Source organism: Somniosus microcephalus, unplaced genomic scaffold, assembly GCF_052327205.1.
Source record: "Somniosus microcephalus isolate GS21.2 unplaced genomic scaffold, FLI_Smic_1.0 unresolved_chr5, whole genome shotgun sequence".
NCBI classification, from domain to species: domain Eukaryota; kingdom Metazoa; phylum Chordata; class Chondrichthyes; order Squaliformes; family Somniosidae; genus Somniosus; species Somniosus microcephalus.
This window is the reverse complement of record NW_028225183.1, coordinates 46,664,345-46,683,506: the sequence shown is the minus strand read 5'-3', so window position 1 is coordinate 46,683,506 and position 19,162 is coordinate 46,664,345. Positions and strand designations below refer to the sequence as shown.

General features: G+C 46.3%; 2 protein-coding genes across 2 annotated transcripts; both read right to left on the bottom strand.

The window, feature by feature from the left end:
* Nucleotides 1–2,586: 2,586 nt before the first annotated feature.
* LOC147088143 (histone H2A-like) lies at nucleotides 2,587–3,024 on the bottom strand. The gene has a single exon (XM_085977919.1). The coding sequence runs from the start codon at nucleotides 3,022–3,024 to the stop codon at nucleotides 2,587–2,589; it is 438 nt and encodes a 145-aa protein (XP_085834045.1).
* A 7,462-nt stretch (nucleotides 3,025–10,486) lies between these two features.
* Nucleotides 10,487–11,001, bottom strand: LOC147088142 (histone H2A-like). Its single transcript, XM_085977793.1, has one exon. The coding sequence runs from the start codon at nucleotides 10,889–10,891 to the stop codon at nucleotides 10,487–10,489; it is 405 nt and encodes a 134-aa protein (XP_085833919.1). The 5' UTR covers nucleotides 10,892–11,001.
* Between the last annotated feature and the right edge of the window lie 8,161 nt (nucleotides 11,002–19,162).

The following is a 19,162-nucleotide window of genomic DNA, read 5'->3' as shown; positions in this document are numbered from 1 at the left end:
TGGAAAACAGACAAAACAAACAAAAAGAGAACCATGACAAAAGAACAAAGAGCCGAAGTTTTGGAGAAGGAGATGCGATCCTTACCAGGAATTTCAGTTATGGACCAAAGTGGATTCCTGGCTTCATAGACTCAATGACAGGTCCAGTATCATACAAGGTTTTGTTGGGAGATGGTAGATATGCAGATATGTAGATCAGATACTTCCCAGACAAGGGGAAATTGAAATGAAGGTTCCAGATGCAACGACTGAAGACAGGGTTGCCCCCAGTTATCCAAGTGCATCTGTGGTGCCACCACCAGGGACAGAGATAATTCCACAGGAACCTATCCGTCAAGAGGAAACCATTGTTGCAGAGTCAGATACTCTGAGCACTGCTCAGGAGCAGCTGGTGGCTTCACCACAAACAAGCAGGGACTTTACTGTTAGATGTTCACAAAGGGCTCACAAACCACCAGAGAGACTGATACTGAACTGTTAGATTCGTCAAGTATGGAACGTGATGAATGGAGACTCCTTATGTGACCCTCAGGAATGGTTGTTTGTTAAGAAATTCATACTGAAATGTTAAGGGGGGAGGGATATAGTAATCTGGGATGTTATGATTAAGGTTATCCACCAGGTGGTGCTGTAGCCAATGCTGCTTCTAAGGTCAGAGGTTTGCTTCCTTTTAGGTCAGCACAAGGTGGAATGCCAGGATGCTGATGCAGGCTGTCTGTAAACGTGTTTCCCAGTTGTTAATAAAGTACTTGTGTTAATTCTACGATATCGTCTGTTTGAGTCCTTGTTCCATTTAATGGATTTTTCACAGAAAGCAAAACTGTACACAGTAATCCAGGTGTGGCCTCACCAGTACCCTGTATAACTGAAGCAAGACTTCCCTGCTTTTATACTCCATCCCCCTTGCAATAAAAGCCAAGATTCCATTGGCCTTCCTGATCACCTGCTGTACCTGCATACGAACCTTCTGTGTTTCATGCACCAGGACCCCCAGACCCCTTTGTACTGCAGCACTTTGCACTTTCTCTCCATTTAGATATTAACTTGCTCTTTGATTTTTTCTGCCAAAGTGCATAACCTCACACTTTCCAACATTATATTCCATCTGCCAAATTTCTGCCCACTCACTTAGCCTGTCTATGTCCTTTTGCAGGTTTTTTATGTCCTCCTCACTCACTGCTTTCCCTCCCATCTTTGTATCGTCGGCAAACTTGGATATGTTGCACTTGGTCCCCTCCTCCAAATCGTTAATATAGATTGTAAAGATTCCAGTTCTCACTGTCGGTGCCCGCTCTATCCTGAGGCTACTTCGGATTGGTTGCTTGATTGGAATCCCATTTCCTTAACAGAACTAACTATTGGCCTCTATTGATCAATTCTAAAATAAAGTTTGAAACATTCCACCAAATTTAAAATTAAAGACTTTTATTTATAATTATAAAATTCATCTGAGACAGACATTAATTTGGAGCAGTTATACTATTGTTCTGATAATTTCCTCACCAGATTGAAAGGACGTTAGCTGGAATGAATAAACTGGCGAAATCAGTGCAGTAAACTGGCGGCTCCTTCAGAGAGGCTGTGGGTGGCTCGTAAAGGAGCCGTTGTGATTTCTATATTTCTGTCAGTAAATTGTAGTGTTTTACTTGGAGCTGAGGTATTTGGTCACCCCGTGCTTGGCCAGCTCCCCGGACAGCACCAGGCTCACGGCGGTCTGGATGAGTGGACACAATCCGCACTTTCCAAACTATTAAAGGTCTCTGCCATCTAGTGACAGACGGTGAGTGCTGCAACAAGAGACAATAATTCAGCAGAAACCATTTTAATTTGGAGAGAAAATACTTCAGCACCGTGTTTATGCTCAGCTTAAATCCATTGCCAAATAGTTTATTGGTCCAGCTGAAAACTCCAAACAACCATTAAAAGCAGATGGACGCGCTCACCCGATTCCAGTGTGAACAGTGTGGTTGATCATTGATTGTGGGATAGATACTGTCTCTGTCACTCTGGCTCTTGGTGCCAATGTGAGAGTCACTGCTGAATATGGGATACTATATCTGTCACTCTCTTGTGCAGTGTGGCAGTGGGATTGACAAAAGTGCCTATGATAGACAACGTCACTGCCTGTATTGTCAGTGGCAGATTGGCTGGTGAAAAACGGTCGATACTGTATCTGACACTGTCTAGTACAATGTGACATTTTTAATTGTCTGGTGAGGCTACACTAGAAACTTTATCTGTCACTCACTGGTACTGTATCAGTGTGGGATTGACAGGTGAATATAGGAAAAGCACAAGCGCTCACTCACTGGTACTGCATGTGAGTGAGGGAGTGTTCGTTCATACAGGATAGCAATTGTATCAGTCACTCTGTCTGTGTGGCAGCGTCTGATTGTCAGGTGAGTGGTGGATAGATAACTAAATGGGCAAATCTGTGAATTTCAAAGTAGAATTTAAGATTTAACATGTTAAATTAGATCTGAGATAATTGTGAGCCATAGAACAGAACAGGAACCAGCCCTTTCCTGGAAACTGTGGGTGGCTCTGAAAAGAGCCTTTGGGTTATCAGATTGAATCTTGTCCGCTTTACTTGCTCTTGGAGCTGGCAGTGCTGGTTTTCTTGGGCAGCAGCACCGCCTGGATATTAGGCAGCACCCCGCCCTGAGCGATGGTCACCCCTCCCAACAGCCTGTTGAGCTCCTCGTCGTTGCGGACGGCCAGCTGCAGGTGTCTGGGGATGATGCGGGTCTTCTTGTTGTCGCGGGCCGCGTTGCCGGCCAGCTCCAGGATTTCAGCGGTCAGATACTCGAGCACAGCAGCCATGTAGACCGGGGCTCCGGCACCCACACGCTCAGCGTAGTTGCCCTTTCGGAGGAGCCTGTGAACCCGGCCCACAGGGAACTGCAGTCCGGCCCGGGATGATCGAGACTTAGCCTTGGCCCGAGCTTTACCGCCGGTTTTACCTCTGCCAGACATTTTCACAATCAACACGTTCAGAGAAAGAATGAAAGTCTCCGCCCACATCGGCCCTTCTTATACCTTCTGGAGGAATGCAGAGAGCGTACTTGTGATTGATCTCTCTGTGATGAATTTCATTGGTGTTTTCCGGTGACCAATCAAATTCTGGTTTTCCCACCAATGATAAGTGTGTGGAAATAACTGTCCCCAACAGTCAGACCGCCAACCATTTTTAAAATTCGAAAAGTCCGCCAATTATTTTCCTAAACGAGCGAATTAAGTTAATAAATATACCATTAGCCAAAGTTTTCACCATGTTTTTAAAAATTCATTTTATCTTATGTCATCTCTCCCTTGCAAATTCCAGGCTGTTACAATCAGGATTAATTTCGGGTTGAATATCGCACTTTCACGGGCGGGATTAATTCCCCATTGATTCTGTAACGGGACACATTCCAGCTCAAATTTTGTAAAAGTGAGGATTCACAGATTATCGATCGATCCTTTGCACAGGCGCTGTGCGGGAGTGAAACCAGAACTAGGAGCCCTGCTGTGAGAAGAGAAGAGGGACAGAGTGTTCAAACTGCCCACATTCTGGTCTCTAAGAAACCCCATTCTGGGTTGTTAGACTGCAGGAAGTCTCGGGTTAATAAAATGATTGACCACAACTGGCATTGAAAAAAAATGAAAATGTTTTTACAGAGATTGAGGTGAATGAAATCCGATTCTCATCTCGAAAACAAGCTTTTAATTCGTCGGAAGGCGCTGCAAGTGAACGGGTCTGAGATCAAAGGGAAAGAGCGATCAGGGACCGTGTTTGTAGTTTACGGGACGGGAAATACAACAGCGACACTAAGGTCGATCCGGCCAGTGAAACTGCTTATCTGAAGATTCAAAACTAAATCTGCAGCTGGAACATCAAACGTTCTCAAACACATTCCTTAAGGAAATAATTACAGTAAATTGAGCCTAAAGGGAGATGAGTTTTAGCTCTTTCAGAGAGATTGTGGGTTGCTCTTTTAAGTTGTGTTTGGAGTTTCTTCTTTCAGGACAGCGTGGAGTTTTACTTGGAGCTGGTGTATTTGGTCACCGCCTTTGTCCCTTCCGACACGGCGTGCTTGGCCAGCTCCCCGGGCAGCAGCAGGCGCACGGCGGTCTGGATCTCCCGGGAGCTGATGGTGTGCCGCTTGTTGTAATGGGCCAGGCGGGAAGCCTCACCCGCGATGTGCTCGAAAATATCGTTCACAAACGAGTTCCTGATGCTCACGGCCTTTGAGGCGATGCCGGTGTCGGGGTGAACCTGGTTCATCACTTTGTAGATGTAGATGGAGTAACTCTCCTTCCTCGACTTTCTGCGCCTCTTGCCACCCTTAGGAGGCGCTTTCTTCTGGATTTTCTTGGCGCCCTTCTTGGCAGCGGATTTCTTATCGTCAACCATCGTCTCAGTCAGTATCAGGAAACAATTGAAGTAAACGCTGCTCCGAGCAGCCCCACAGTCCGTCCCACAGAGCTTTGCTAATGAGGGATGGATGCAGGCAAGGATTGTGATTGGTTTATTGGCAACGTTGTCAATTTCCTTTGTTCTCTGCGATTGGCTTCTTTACGCATCCAGTCAGATTCTGCGTTCACCACAATCTCAAAACTGGAATGCCGGCAAGAATTAAAACCCCTTCCATATTTATACTGTCAGCAAGTCCCGTTTCTATTCAGCTCCCTCAGACATGTTCAACGACGGCCGGTATTACGTTGAAGGTTATTTGTGGTTTTTTTGCCTCTGCATATATATATGTGTCTGTAAAGAATCTGAACAGCCAACGCGCGGTAGTGTTTGTTGATCTAAATTTCTAAAAGTTCATCAGACAGTGACCGGGATATAAGCGAGTCATCTCATGTGTCTGCCTCAATGCCTTGTGTACAGGATCAATCCCCAGTCCCTCTATCCCCCAGCCCTGCCTGTTATATCTGGATCGATGCTGAACCTCTAAGTTTTCGGTCTATTGAAACCGACTTCAAGGCATGTGTGGTGAACAGAATGTCACATTATTTCTGCGAATAATACTATATTCTAAAAGCAGGCTAGGATCGACACAGCCAAACTGTGACACGTTCCTCCCTAAATCTCGGTAACAGAGAGTGCGTGGACCGCCTGGCTCAGAGTACGAACATTCAGACTGATACAGTCTCTCTGTCTCTCTCTCTCTGGTTGCTGTCCCTGGGTGTTGAGAATGGAATGCACAGGACACCAGTTGCTCTGTTCTGTTCCACATTATCGGAGGGGAGAGAGACAGAGAGAGGCTAGAGGGGCGATGATCAATTCATTTCTACTTTCATATAAATCAAACATTTTTCTGCCGGTGAACAATATACCTTCAAACCAGATATGAGTGAACACAGCCACAGCTGTGATTGGCTCCTGCCCCTGAATCTGGGGAACAGACACTGTGAGGAGCGCCGGCCTCAGAGTGTTTAACACTGACTGAGCTGGGAAACTCCAACTAACCCCGAGAATCGGCAGCACAGGCCGAGCGGAGAGGAAAACCTGTCCTGTGAACTGTAAATCTGGGGACAGATTCTGCTGTGAATGAGCAGAGTGAACATTGTGTCACCGAGTGTGTTAAAGAGGCGGGTGGGTTAGACTAATGTCACTGTGTTTGTGTGTCCGCTCTCATCGCCTGATTTCAGAGACCCTCGTCTGTAAAATTCAAAGATTTCCCTGTCATAGGATCGTCCTGCCCCCCTGCTCAGCCCTGCAGTGGGAATTAAACGTGAAGCTTTATTTGATTTAAAATTTCAGTCAAAAAACAGAGAACATGTCGGCGATGGGGTGAGAGAGCGCGATCAGTGCAGCAATGAAGCGGCTTTAAATGGAAATTGCTGCCTTTAATTCTGATGAAACTTTCTCGACAGCAAACATCCCGGTCTTTGAGACAGAAAGAGGCCAGTCTGGGAATGTGGAGTGCCCGAGTTTAATTGGAATCGGAGAGTTAATGAGGAGAGAGAAACACGGAGAGGCTGGAGGGGCCGGGAGCTGACAGCAGGATGTCTCCGCCCCGTCCGCTCGCTGCCTTTAAGTTGCTCTGTGCCGCCGCCTCTCGTTTCATTCCTGACCCAGCTCTGACTGTCAGAGAGATTTTCTACAGAGTCGCCGACATGACTGAGACTGCAGCCGCCGAAACGGCTCCTCCTGCCGCCGCCGCTCAAACCAAGTCTCCCAGCAAGAGGAAGAAGGCGGCTCCCCGCTCCAAACCAGCCGGTCCCACGTTGGGCGAGCAGATCCTCAAGGTTGTGGCGAGTGGCAGCGATCGCAAGGGGATGTCGCTGGTCGCGATAAAGAAGGCTCTGGCTGCCAACGGCGTCGATGTGCTGAAGTTAAGTTCCCAGATCAGGTTAATTATCAAGAGGAAAGTGGAAAACGGCTCCCTGGAGCAGACCAAGGGCACGGGCGCCTCGGGTTCCTTCAGGATCGCTAAGAAGGAATCCCAGCGGAAAGAGGGAGAGAAGGTGAAGAAACCGGCAACCAAGAAATCTCCAGCCAGGAAACCAACAGCCAAGAAATCTCCAGCCAGGAAATCGCCAGCCAAGAAATCTCCAGCCAAGAAACCAGCAGCCAAGAAAACGAGCACCAAGAAGGCAGCAACGTCACAAAAGACAGTGAAAGCGGCGACTGGGAAGAAGGCGGCGGTGAAGAAGCCCAAGAGCCCCAAGAAGGCCACAGGCGGAATGGTGAAGGCGGCCAAGAAGTTGGAAAAACCGAAGGCCAAGCCCAAATCAGCAAAGTCTCCCAAAGCAGCGAGCAAAAGAAAGTAAAAAGGACAACTTGTAAACATCTGAACCCAAAGGCTCTTTTCAGAGCCACCACGTCTTTCCAAAAAGAGCTGATCGCAGAATCAGATGATCCATGTCCCGGGGCTGGGCTCAGATTCCAGATTGAAATCATTTCAAATGAAACCCGGCTCCCTGGTGACTCGCTGACATTCGCTGCACCCACCCCTTCCCCACAGAGAGAATGGGATGTCCGGGCCGGGCCTCACTCTAAATGGGGGGTGTTCGGCTCCAGTCTCAGTTCAGGGTCATTTTCAGTTCACAGGTTCAGGGTGAGAGTCTCTGTGAGACTCTGACACTGGCGGAGATACCCTGCGTCACAACTCGTACCCCAACACATGAGATTCTCCAAATCAGCTGGAATAAGGTGTTTGTAAACTGCTGAACCCGTCTGTGTGGGGAAGTGTGGGGAGATGGAATAAGGTCAGAGATTGACATGGAAGGAGACGGGTCGACTTCTGATTGAAGGGACTGTAAATAGGCGGGAATATTACTGATTGTTAATTGTAACAGGACCTTATTTAAAAGATTCTGGTTTCAGGAAACCCTTGAATATGAAGTCCGAGTCTGTAAGGGTTTGTGCGGAGCGCTGTGTTTCTGTTCTACGGTCGAGAAACGGTTTGAAATTGGCGGGTACAGAAAGCTGGAGGTGGAGCTGGAAGATCAGAGGCCGCTCTCTGCTCTGTCTGTCACTCTTGAAATTGTCTCCTCCCCTCTCACTCTGTCTCCTCCCCTCCCCGCCTCTCTCACTCTGCGCTTTCTCAGTCAGGTCGGAGTCGGCTGTATATAAGAGCAGCCAGAAACAGTTCGTTTCTCATTCAGCAGAAGTTTGACTGAAGAATCATCATGACTGGAAGAGGCAAAGGAGGCAAAGGACTGGGCAAAGGCGGAGCCAAGCGCCACCGTAAAGTACTCCGTGACAACATCCAGGGCATCACCAAACCAGCCATCCGCCGCCTGGCTCGCCGTGGCGGTGTCAAGCGGATCTCGGGCCTGATCTACGAGGAGACCCGTGGGGTGCTGAAAGTTTTCCTGGAGAATGTGATCAGGGATGCAGTCACCTACACTGAGCACGCAAAGCGCAAGACGGTCACTGCCATGGATGTGGTGTACGCTCTGAAACGGCAGGGCCGCACTCTCTATGGATTCGGCGGCTGAACAACTCGACCCTTTCAACCAAACACAACACAAAGGCTCTTTTAAGAGCCACCCACAGCCTCACAGAGAGAGCAGTGACCTGGGAACGGGAGCTGGGGTAGATTGTTCTCAAAAATAGATTGTGGTCAGAAATATTATTAACAGATATGTGATGTGTTCTGTAATCTTTGAATTTCGCTTTCGGTTGCACCAGGTTTATGGAGTTATTTCCTCAGACGGAACATTCCCCCTCTCCGTGTAAAGCCACATCGCGTCTACACATTTCTCCATTGTGCAGTTTTACTGTAATGATTATAATTTAATAATTAGTTGGCTGGTCGGACATGAGCCGTTGAGTGGGTTACTGAAAAGAGTCCAACTTGTGAATTTGCAGCCAGACGGTGGTGTCCGGCCCTGATACTGACAGGGTTTGTGAAATTGTGAAATTTCAGTTCAGTCATTCGGGGACCTGAAATTACCGCAGTTTGAGCCGCTCTAACCCGACCTTACTTCTGATTGGGGGTCCGCTCCACAATCCCATTTCGTAACCAATCACAGAGCCACAGATTAGAAAGTAAGCACATCATTGGTTGACATTGTCGGCCTGTCGACATGTTTGAATTTTTTTTTGATTTTGAAAAAGCCCGCCAATTCCAGTGCCGGAAAGGAGCGAATTAATCTAAAGTCTAGTTTCAATGGAATGATTTTAAAATCTCCGTCATTTTGTTCTGTTATTCTGCGTTCACCGTCAGTAATTCCTGGCGCTGTTCTACGAACAGGTTTAATTTGTCAGCCTCTTATCTGTAACCGGCGCCAATAAGTCTCCATTCAGCAATCTAAAATGTGCGGAGTATCAGATCGCTGACTGCACAGTTACCCAATGACAGATTATTGGCCAAGGCCTTCTCACAGGCTCCACAGGGACAGAGAGAAGCGACTGAATTCTGATCCTCTCCCCTGAAAGCGGCGGCTAACGTCACAATGGGACGGGCGGAGGGAAATTCTGAATGGGCTGGAGAGGAGAGGGAGAGGAATCGAGTGGAAGAGCGGGAGATTGGCGCGGGTCCCTTTCCCCGCTCCTGTCAGCATCAACAGCCCAGAGTGCGGGCAATGGGAAGGGCCCTAAAGCACCAAGCCCAGGAAGGAACATTTAAAACCTTCAATGATTCTGGCAATGATCGTCTCAATATGTGCAGAATAAAATCGATTTGTCTCAAAACGGTTATTTCCTGTACTAAATTTGGCGGACTTTTTGAAATAGGCGATTAATCACAGCTCAGCCAATCGGGGCCTGAGTTTCCTGCGTTTCATTGATTGGTCAGAGTTGGGGTTGAAGTGGGTGGGCGCCGGTCTCCAGCCAATTAGTGCTCGGGGCGGTCCCTCACTGAGTATAACAAGGCGGACACACAGCAAATTCCGCATTAACAGTCCGTGTGATCCAGATTGTGCTGAGATCGGTTCAGAAGATGGCCAGGACCAAGCAGACAGCGCGCAAATCGACCGGAGGGAAAGCTCCTCGCAAACAGCTGGCGACCAAAGCGGCCCGGAAGAGCGCTCCAGCCACGGGCGGAGTGAAGAAACCCCATCGCTACAGACCCGGCACTGTGGCTCTGAGGGAGATCCGCCGCTACCAGAAATCCACCGAGCTGCTGATCCGCAAACTGCCCTTCCAGCGCCTGGTGCGGGAGATCGCTCAGGACTTCAAGACTGACCTGCGCTTCCAGAGCTCGGCCGTCATGGCCCTGCAGGAGGCCAGCGAGGCTTACCTGGTGGGGCTCTTTGAGGACACCAACCTGTGCGCCATCCACGCCAAGCGAGTCACCATCATGCCCAAAGACATCCAGCTGGCCCGCCGCATCCGCGGGGAGCGCGCCTAAACTCACCCTGCCCGGCTCTAGACTTTAGCACCAAATACAACAACGGCTCTTTTAAGAGCCACCAAATCAACAAAGAAAAGAGCTCCGATCAGCGCAAGGGAAACTGGACTGTGCACACAGCGTGCTGCTCTTGCAGTGTTAATGTAATTGGGATTTATAAAGTGGGGGCAGTCAATGTCTGGGTATGGTCTAGGTTTAAATGTGAGTGGAAGGAGGTATCTGAATCTCACTTTTAAAATCAACTTACTACGGGGGGAAGTAGTTACTATTTGGAATATTTTATATTAACCAGAGCTGTAATTCTGGTTCGATGCTGTCTGCAAATTAAAAGGGGAAAAGTTAGTATGAATCAATGTGCTCAGGGTGTGTATGGAATTATTGGCCCAATAAGGAACGGTCAGCCCAACAACCGCTTTATAATGGTTTCTTTACATGCGTTCATATTCGGCTCTCCAAATGTGTTCAATTAGTCCCGGTCTCACGTTAAGTTTCCGTGTGTTTTGTTTTTCTCTGAAGCAAGTCCCCCTCTGTATTGAATCGCTGATCCAAATATTCGGTAACAGAAAACCCGCTGTAGTGTTTGTGGATTTACAGTTCTACGTGTCCTGTTTATAAACGTGAATGGCTGAACAGTAAACAACCCTTTCACAGATAAAGTGGGTGGCTCTGAGAAGAGCCTTTGGGTTATTAGATTAAATCCTGCCCGCTTTACTTGCTCTTGGAGCTGGCAGTGCTGGTTTTCTTGGCAGCAGCACCGCCTGGATATTAGGCAGCACCCCGCCCTGAGCGATGGTCACCCCTCCCAACAGCCTGTTGAGCTCCTCGTCGTTGCGGATGGCCAGCTGCAGGTGTCTGGGGATGATGCGGGTCTTCTTGTTGTCGCGGGCCGCGTTGCCGGCCAGCTCCAGGATTTCAGCGGTCAGATACTCTAGCACAGCAGCCATGTAGACCGGGGCTCCGGCACCCACACGCTCAGCGTAGTTGCCCTTTCGGAGGAGCCTGTGAACCCGGCCCACAGGGAACTGCAGTCCAGCCCGGGATGATCGAGACTTAGCCTTAGCCCGAGCTTTACCGCCGGTTTTTCCTCTTCCAGACATTTCCACAATTTACTCGTTCAGTGAAAGAATGAAAGTTTCCTCCCACATCTGTCGTTCTTATACTTTCTGGAGGAATGAAGAGAGGCGAACTTGTGATTGGTCTCTCTGTGGTGAATTTCATTGGTGTTTTCCGGTGACCAATTACAGTCTGCTTTTCCCGCCAATGAAAAGAGGGGGAAAATAACTTTTCAAAGATTTTTTAAATCCAAAGAGCCCGCCAATATTTTCCTAAACGAGCGAATTAAATTAATAAATCACCATAAGCAAATTCTAGGCTGTTACAATTAGGATTAATTTCGGGTTCAATATTGAGCTTACACGGGCGGGATTAAATTCCCATTGATTCTGTAACGGGACACATTCCAGCTCAATCTGTGTAAAAGTGAGGATTCACAGATTATCGATCGATCCTTTGCACAGGCGCTGCTGCGGGAGTGAAACCAGATCTGGGAGTCCTGCTGTGAGAAAAGAGGGGCAGAGTGTTCAAACTGACCGCGTTCTAATCTCTAAGAACTCCCATTCCGGGTTGTTACAATGCAGCAAATCTCCGGTTAATAAACGGATGGACTCCCAACTTGCTTTAGAAAAATGCAAAGGTCTTGACAGAGAACGAGGTGACTGAAATCGGAATCTCACACCTAAAATAAACTTTTAATTAGTCGGCTGGCGCTGCAAATAAACGGGTCTGAGAGCAAAGGCAAAGTGCGACCAAGGACCGTGTTTGTGTTTTAGTGGGCGGGAAATACAACATCGACGCTAAGGGCGATCCGGTCAATGAAACTGCTTATCTGAGAGTTAAAAACTACATCTACAGCTGGAACTTCAAACGTTCTTAATAATTACAGTAAATTGAATCTACAAGGCGATGCGTTGTGTAGCTCTTTCAGAGAGATAGTGGGTGGCTCTTAAAAGAGCCGTTGTGTTTGGAGTTTCTTCTTTCAGAACAGCGTGGAGTTTTACTTGGAGCTGGTGTATTTGGTCACCGCCTTTGTCCCTTCCGACACGGCGTGCTTGGCCAGCTCCCCGGGCAGCAGCAGGCGCACGGCGGTCTGGATCTCCCGGGAGCTGATGGTGTGCCGCTTGTTGTAATGGGTCAGGCGGGAAGCCTCACCCGCGATACGCTCGAAAACATCGTTCACAAACGAATTCATGATGCTCATGGCCTTGGAGGAGATGCCGGTGTCAGGGTGAACCTGCTTCATCACTTTGTAGATGTAGATGGAGTAACTCTCCTTCCTCGACTTTCTGCGCTTCTTGCCGCCCTTCGCTGCCGGTTTAGTGACGGTTTTCTTGGCGCCCTTCTTAGCAGCTGTCTTCTTTTCGTCCACCATTCTTAAGCTAGATTTCAGCAACAAAATGACTCAAACTTGCTCCGCGCTCGGAATATATAGGCAGCCCCACAGTCCTATGCTAATGAGGGATGGGTGAAGGCAATGATTGTGATTGGCTGGTTAGGAATGATGTCAATTTTCATTCTTCTGCATATCGCTGATTGGCTTCATTATGTATCCAATCAGACTGAGTGTTTGCCACCAGTACGCCCCCTGCAAGTGCGTGTGTGACATCTGCCCATTCACCATTTCCCAGACCATCTTCCAGGGCCGCAAACACTCCTTCCGGACGGGACAGCCAGTTAGATAGACTTCCTCCAATTTGTGCACTATATTCACGCATTGCGGTGTGGTCTCCGCCACTTTGTTTCTGCATCTGCCAATCTCTAATACTGTGTGTGTGGGGATATTTCTGTATCACTCAGTCTCTGCCGTCCTTGCGGGCTCCGTGCGTCCCAGGCAGCTAAGTGTCCTTTGCTGATTGGTGCGCTCGGCTCGTTAAGAAAAAAGCATTTCACTGACTGGATTTCACTTGTTGTATTTGGTTATGTGACAAATAAAATTGAAATTGAAATAGAATTGATTTATGTAAGTGTAGGAATCATTCTCAATCTCAGTCTCTGTTACGGTATGTGAGTGTGGAATCCTTTAGTTTCCTGTCCGTCACTTTTATTTTATTCGTTCATGGGATGTGGGCATCGCTGGCAAGGCCAGCATTTATTGCCCATCCCTAATTGCCCTTTGAGAAGTTTTTGGTGAGACAGGTTCTTGAACCGCTGCAGTCCGTGTGATGAAGGTACTTCCACAGTGCTGTTAGGGAGGGAGTTCCAGGATTTTGTGCCAGTGACGATGAAGGAGCGGCGATAGAATAGACAGTGCTTGATGGCTGGCGTGGACACGATGGGCCGAAGGGCCTCTTTCTGTGCTGTATAACTCTATGACTCTATGACTATGACTAAGTGTCAGGGTGGGATTCTATCTTGTACCGTGTGTCAGTGTTGGTATTGATTCTGAATCTGTCATTTTCTGGTAGAGTGTGAGTCTGAGATTCATTCTACATCTGCCTGTCACTAGGACGGTGTGCAAGTCTGAGATTCATTCTACATCTGTCCGTCACTGGTACTGATTGTGAGTGTGTGAGTCATTCTGTATCTGTCAGTCTCTGGTACTGATTGTGAGTGTGGGAGTCATTCTGTATCTGTCAGTCTCTGGTACTGATTGTGAGTGTGTGAGTCATTCTGTATCTGTCAGTCTCTGGTACTGATTGTGAGTGTGTGAGTCATTCTGGATCTGTCAGTCTCTGGTACTGATTGTGAGTGTGTGAGTCATTCTGTATCTGTCAGTCTCTGGTACTGATTGTGAGTGTGTGAGTCAATCTGGATCTGTCAGTCTCTGGTACTGATTGTGAGTGTGTGAGTCATTCTGGATCTGTCAGTCTCTGGTACTGTATGTTAGATTCCTATTCGTTCTGAATCAGTCTGTCTCTTGTACTGTCATTCAGCGAAGAATTCTGCATGAATCTGCTACTCACTCGGATTATGAAAGTGGGAATCGTACTGCATCTATCAGTCTCTGCCACTTGATGTTAGTTTGAGATTCATTCCATTTCTGCGAGTACCTGGTACTGTATGTGAGTGTGGGACTAAATCTACATGTAAATCAATTGTACTGCATGTAATTGTGGCCTCATTCTGTATCTGCCAGGCCCTCTGATGCACTGTCTGTCAGTCTCTGTTCTGTATGTCTGTGCTAGAGTATTATATATCTGTCAATCTCTGGTACTGTATGTGAGAGTGAGATTCATTTTGCACCAATCAGTCTTTAATGTGGGGTTCACTTTGTCTCTATCATTTGCTGGTACTGTGTACGAGTGTGTATTAATTCTGGGTCTGTCACCGTCTGATAATCTGTGTCAGTGTGAGATTCATTCTCTTTCTCTGCCAATCTGTGATACTGTATGTGAGTTTGAGATTTATTCTATATCTGTCATTTCCTGGTATGGCGTGTGAGTTTGGGATTTATTCTGTACTGTATGCTAGATTTAGATTAATTCTGTCTCTGTCATTATCTGGTAATGTATGAGGAGAGATTGGGTCGATTAGGCTTGTATTCGCGAGAGTTTAGAAGAATGAGAGGGGATCTCATTGAAACTTATAAAATTCTAACAGGACTAGACAGACTAGATGCAGGAAGGATGTTCCTGATGACAGGGGAGTTCAGAATCAGGGGTCACAGTCTAAGGATAAGGGGTAAGCCATTTAGGACTGAGCTGAGGAGGGATTGAGCTGGTGAACCTGTGGAATTCTCTGCCACACAGGGCAGTTGAGGCCAATTCATTAAATATATTCAAGGAGGAGTTGGATATATTTCTTGAGGCTAAAGGGATCAAGGGACATGGGGAGAAAGCAGAGACAGGGTACTGAATTTGGATGATTAGCCATGATCTCATTAAATGGCGGAGCGGGCTCGAGGGGCCAAATGGCCTACTCCTGCTCCAAAATCTAAGTTTCTATGTAAGAGAGTGTGAGATTCATGCTGAGTATCTGTCATCTCTGATACTGTATGTGAATATCAGTTTAATTCTGTCTGTCACTGTCTGGTACTGTATGTAAGTGTGAGATTTATTCTGTGTGTCTGTCTCTGATACAAATGTAAGAAGTCACACAACACCAGGTTATAGTCCAACAGCTTTATTTGAAATCACAAGCTTTCGGAGCGCTGCTCCTTCGTCAGGTGAAGAGGAGAAATGCATATAGACACAGCATATATAGTCAGAGAATACTGCCAGATGATTACAGGTAATCTTTCTAACTGCCCTTTATCACACCTCGGCAGAAAGATAATCACAGCAATCAAAGGTGTGAATAGTGTCTCTGATACAGTATGTGAGTGTGAGATTTATTCTGTGTGTCTGTCTCTGATACAGTATGTGAGTGTGAGATTTATTCTGTGTGTCTGTCTCTGATACAGTATGTGAGTGTGAGATTTATTCTGTGTGTCTGTCTCTGATACAGTATGTGAGTGTGAGATTTATTCTGTGTGTCTGTCTCTGATACAGTATGTGAGTGTGAGATTTATTCTGTGTGTCTGTCTCTGATACAGTATGTGAGTGTGAGATTTATCCTGTGTGTCTGTCTCTGATACAGTATGTGAGTGTGAGATTTATTCTGTGTGTCTGTCTCTGATACAGTATGTGAGTGTGAGATTTATTCTGTGTGTCTGTCTCTGATACAGTATGTGAGTGTGAGATTTATTCTGTGTGTCTGTCTCTGATACAGTATGTGAGTGTGAGATTTATTCTGTGTGTCTGTCTCTGATACAGTATGTGAGTGTGAGATTTATTCTGTGTGTCTGTCTCTGATACAGTATGTGAGTGTGAGATTTATTCTGTGTGTCTGTCTCTGATACAGTATGTGAGTGTGAGATTTATTCTGTGTGTCTGTCTCTGATACAGTATGTGAGTGTGAGATTTATTCTGTGTGTCTGTCTCTGATACAGTATGTGAGTGTGAGATTTATTCTGTGTGTCTGTCTCTGATACAGTATGTGAGTGTGAGATTTATTCTGTGTGTCTGTCTCTGATACAGTATGTGAGTGTGAGATTTATTCTGTGTGTCTGTCTCTGATACAGTATGTGAGTGTGAGATTTATTCTGTGTGTCTGTCTCTGATACAGTATGTGAGTGTGAGATTTATTCTGTGTGTCTGTCTCTGATACAGTGTGTGAGTGTGAGATTTATCCTGTGTGTCTGTCTCTGATACAGTATGTGAGTGTGAGATTTATCCTGTGTGTCTGTCTCTGATACAGTATGTGAGTGTGAGATTTATTCTGTGTGTCTGTCTCTGATACAGTATGTGAGTGTGAGATTTATTCTGTGTGTCTGTCTCTGATACAGTATGTGAGTGTGAGATTTATTCTGTGTGTCTGTCTCTGATACAGTATGTGAGTGTCAGATTTATTCTGTGTGTCTGTCTCTGATACAGTATGTGAGTGTGAGATTTATTCTGTGTGTCTGTCTCTGATACAGTATGTGAGTGTGAGATTTATCCTGTGTGTCTGTCTCTGATACAGTATGTGAGTGTGAGATTTATCCTGCACCTGTCAGTCTCTGACAATCTGTTTCAGTGCGGATTGATTCTGTATTAGTCAGTGTCTGATGCTCTATGTGACAGTGAGGTACATTCTGTGGCTGTCAGTTTCTGGTATTATGTTTGAGAGTGAGATTCATTCTGTATCAGACGTCTTTAATACTCTGTATCAGATTGGAATTCACTTTGTCTCAATCATTTTCTGGTTCTGTATATGAGTGTGAGATTCATTCTCTCTTTGTCAGTCTATGATTCTATATGTGAGAGTTAGATTAATTCAGTATCTCTCTGTCTCTGGTGTTGTATGAAAGTGTGGGATTCATTCGGTATATATTAGTCTCTGATCCAGTGTATGAGAGTTAAATTAATTCTGTATCTGTCAGTCTCTGGTACTGTGTGTGAGAGTGAGGTTCATTCCACTTGGACTGAACCCTCACCCCATGATACCGAGAATTCGAACCCGAGTCAGCTCGCTAGGAAGGGCAGCTGGGCTCATCACTGTACCACCATCGCTCTAATTTTAAATTGAAAGCCTCTGTATTTACAGATCACTCTCCAAAGGTCTTTGGAGCTTTAGTCAGGACGAATAGCACTTGCAATCATCTTAATCTGAACGTAAACAAGATGTTCAGGTTATTTCTCTCCAATTTAAAAAAGTTGCTGATGAATGGTTATCGTGTTGCAGTACAGGCTGGCAGCCAGGAGATGGCACCAACCACTAATAGTTTGGAGTGTGCGGATTGTGTCCACACATCCAGACCGCCGTGAGTCTGGTGCTGCCCGGGGAGCTGGCCAAGCACGGGGTGTCGGAAGGGACAATGCCGGAGGCCATTGCAAATACATTTCACAACGCTCTGAAACAGCATTAATTTAGTCGAATAATTCATTCGGGCCATCGTAATCACAGAACATTAATGTGAGCGCGGGTTTTTTCTGTATCTCAGTTTCTGGTATGTGAATGTGGGTTTTATTCTGTACCTGTCTATTTCTGGCATGGAACAATGGGTAAAATGCTGTAGCTCTCAGTCTCTAGCATGTTAGTGTGGGTTTATTTTGTATAGAAGTCTCTGGTGTGTGAATGCGGTTTTTAGCTGTCATAAATTAATGGATTCAAAACGGCACAGAAGGAGGTCATTCGGCCCATCGAGTCCGTGCCGGCTATCTGAAGAGCAATCAGTCAGTCCCATTCCCCCGCTCTATCCCCGTAGCCCTGCAAGTTTATTTCCCTCAAGCGCCTATCCAGTCTCCCCTTGAATACACTGAGTGCCTCCGCTTTCACTACTTCCGTCAGCAGCGAGTAACAGGTCCTCACCAATCGCTGCGTAAAAAAGTTTTTGGTCACATCCCCTCTGTATCTCTTGCCCAAAACCTTAAATATATGTCCCCTAGTCCTTGTACCATCAACTAGTGGGACCAGCCTTATCCCGTCTAGCCTGTCCAAATCCAGCATAATCTTGCACACCTCTATCAATTCACCCCTCAACCTCCTTTGCTCTAAAGAAAACAAATCCAGCTTCTCCAACCTGTCCTTATAGCTAAGATCCCCCATCCCTGGGACCATTCTGGTAAATCTCCTCTGCAGCCTCGCAAGTGACTTCACATCCTTTCTAAAGTGTGGTGACCAGAACTGGACGCAATACTCCAGTTGTGGCCTAACTAGCACTTTATAAAGGTTTAGCATAACTTCTGTACTTTTGTACGAATACCTCTATTTATGAAGCCCAAGATCCCATATGCTTTGCTAACCACTCTCTCAAAATGTCCCCCCCCCCCCCACCTTCAGAGGGATCTATGCACGTTAACTCCCAGGTCCCTCTGTCCCTGCACACTCTTTAAAACTGTGCCGTGAAGTGTATATTGCCTCTCCCTGTTCCTGCTGCCAAAATGCATCACCTCACACGTCTCTGTATTAAATTCTTTCAGATTCTGGCATGTGAGTGTGGATCTAATTTTGTATCTGTCAGTCTTTGTTGTGTGTGTGGCTTTATTCTGTATCTTTCAGTATCTGCCAAGTGATTGGTGTTTTCATTTGTATCATTCAGACTCTGCTATGTGAGTGGGATTTTATTCTGTATCTGTCAGTTTTGGTTATGAAATGTGGGTTTTAATCAGTCCATGCCGGTTTCTGGTATGGGAGATTGGCTATTTCCCTGTATCTGTAAGTTTATGATATGTGAGTGTATGTTTCATTCTGTATCTCTCAGTTTCTTTTAGGTAAGTATGAGTTTTACTCTGTATCTCTCAATCTGTGGTATGCGAGTCTGGTTTTTACTGTCTATTTCTTAATCTCTGGTACGTGATTGTGGATTTTACCCTATACCTGTGAGTTTCTGGTATGTGAGTATGGATTTCACTCTGTACCTGTCAGTCTCTGGTATGTAAGTGTGGTTTTCCTCTGTATCGTTCATGCTCTGGGATGTGAGTGTGTACACTGCAACTTTCATTTCCTCGTATTTGAGGGGGATTTTTTTCTGTACCTTTCAGTTTCTGGTGAGTTACCCCAGGTTTTGCACCGTACTTGTCAATTTATGTTATGTGAGAGTGGGTTTTAATCAGTACCTGTCAGTTTCTTGTACGTCAGTGTCTATTTGAATCTGTATTGTCAGTTTCTGGTATGTGAGTGGGATGTTGTGCTGTACCTGTCAGTTACTGGTGTGTCAGTGTTCTTTCCCTCTACCTGCCAGCTTCAGGGAAGTTAGTGAAATTTTGTTCTGTACCTGTCTATTTCTGGTATGTGAGTGGGATTTTGTCCTGTACCTGTCAGTTTCTGGTATGTGAGTGGGATTTTGTCCTGTACCTGTCAGTTTCTGGTATGTGAGTGTGGTGTTGTCCTATACCTGTCATTTTCTAGTA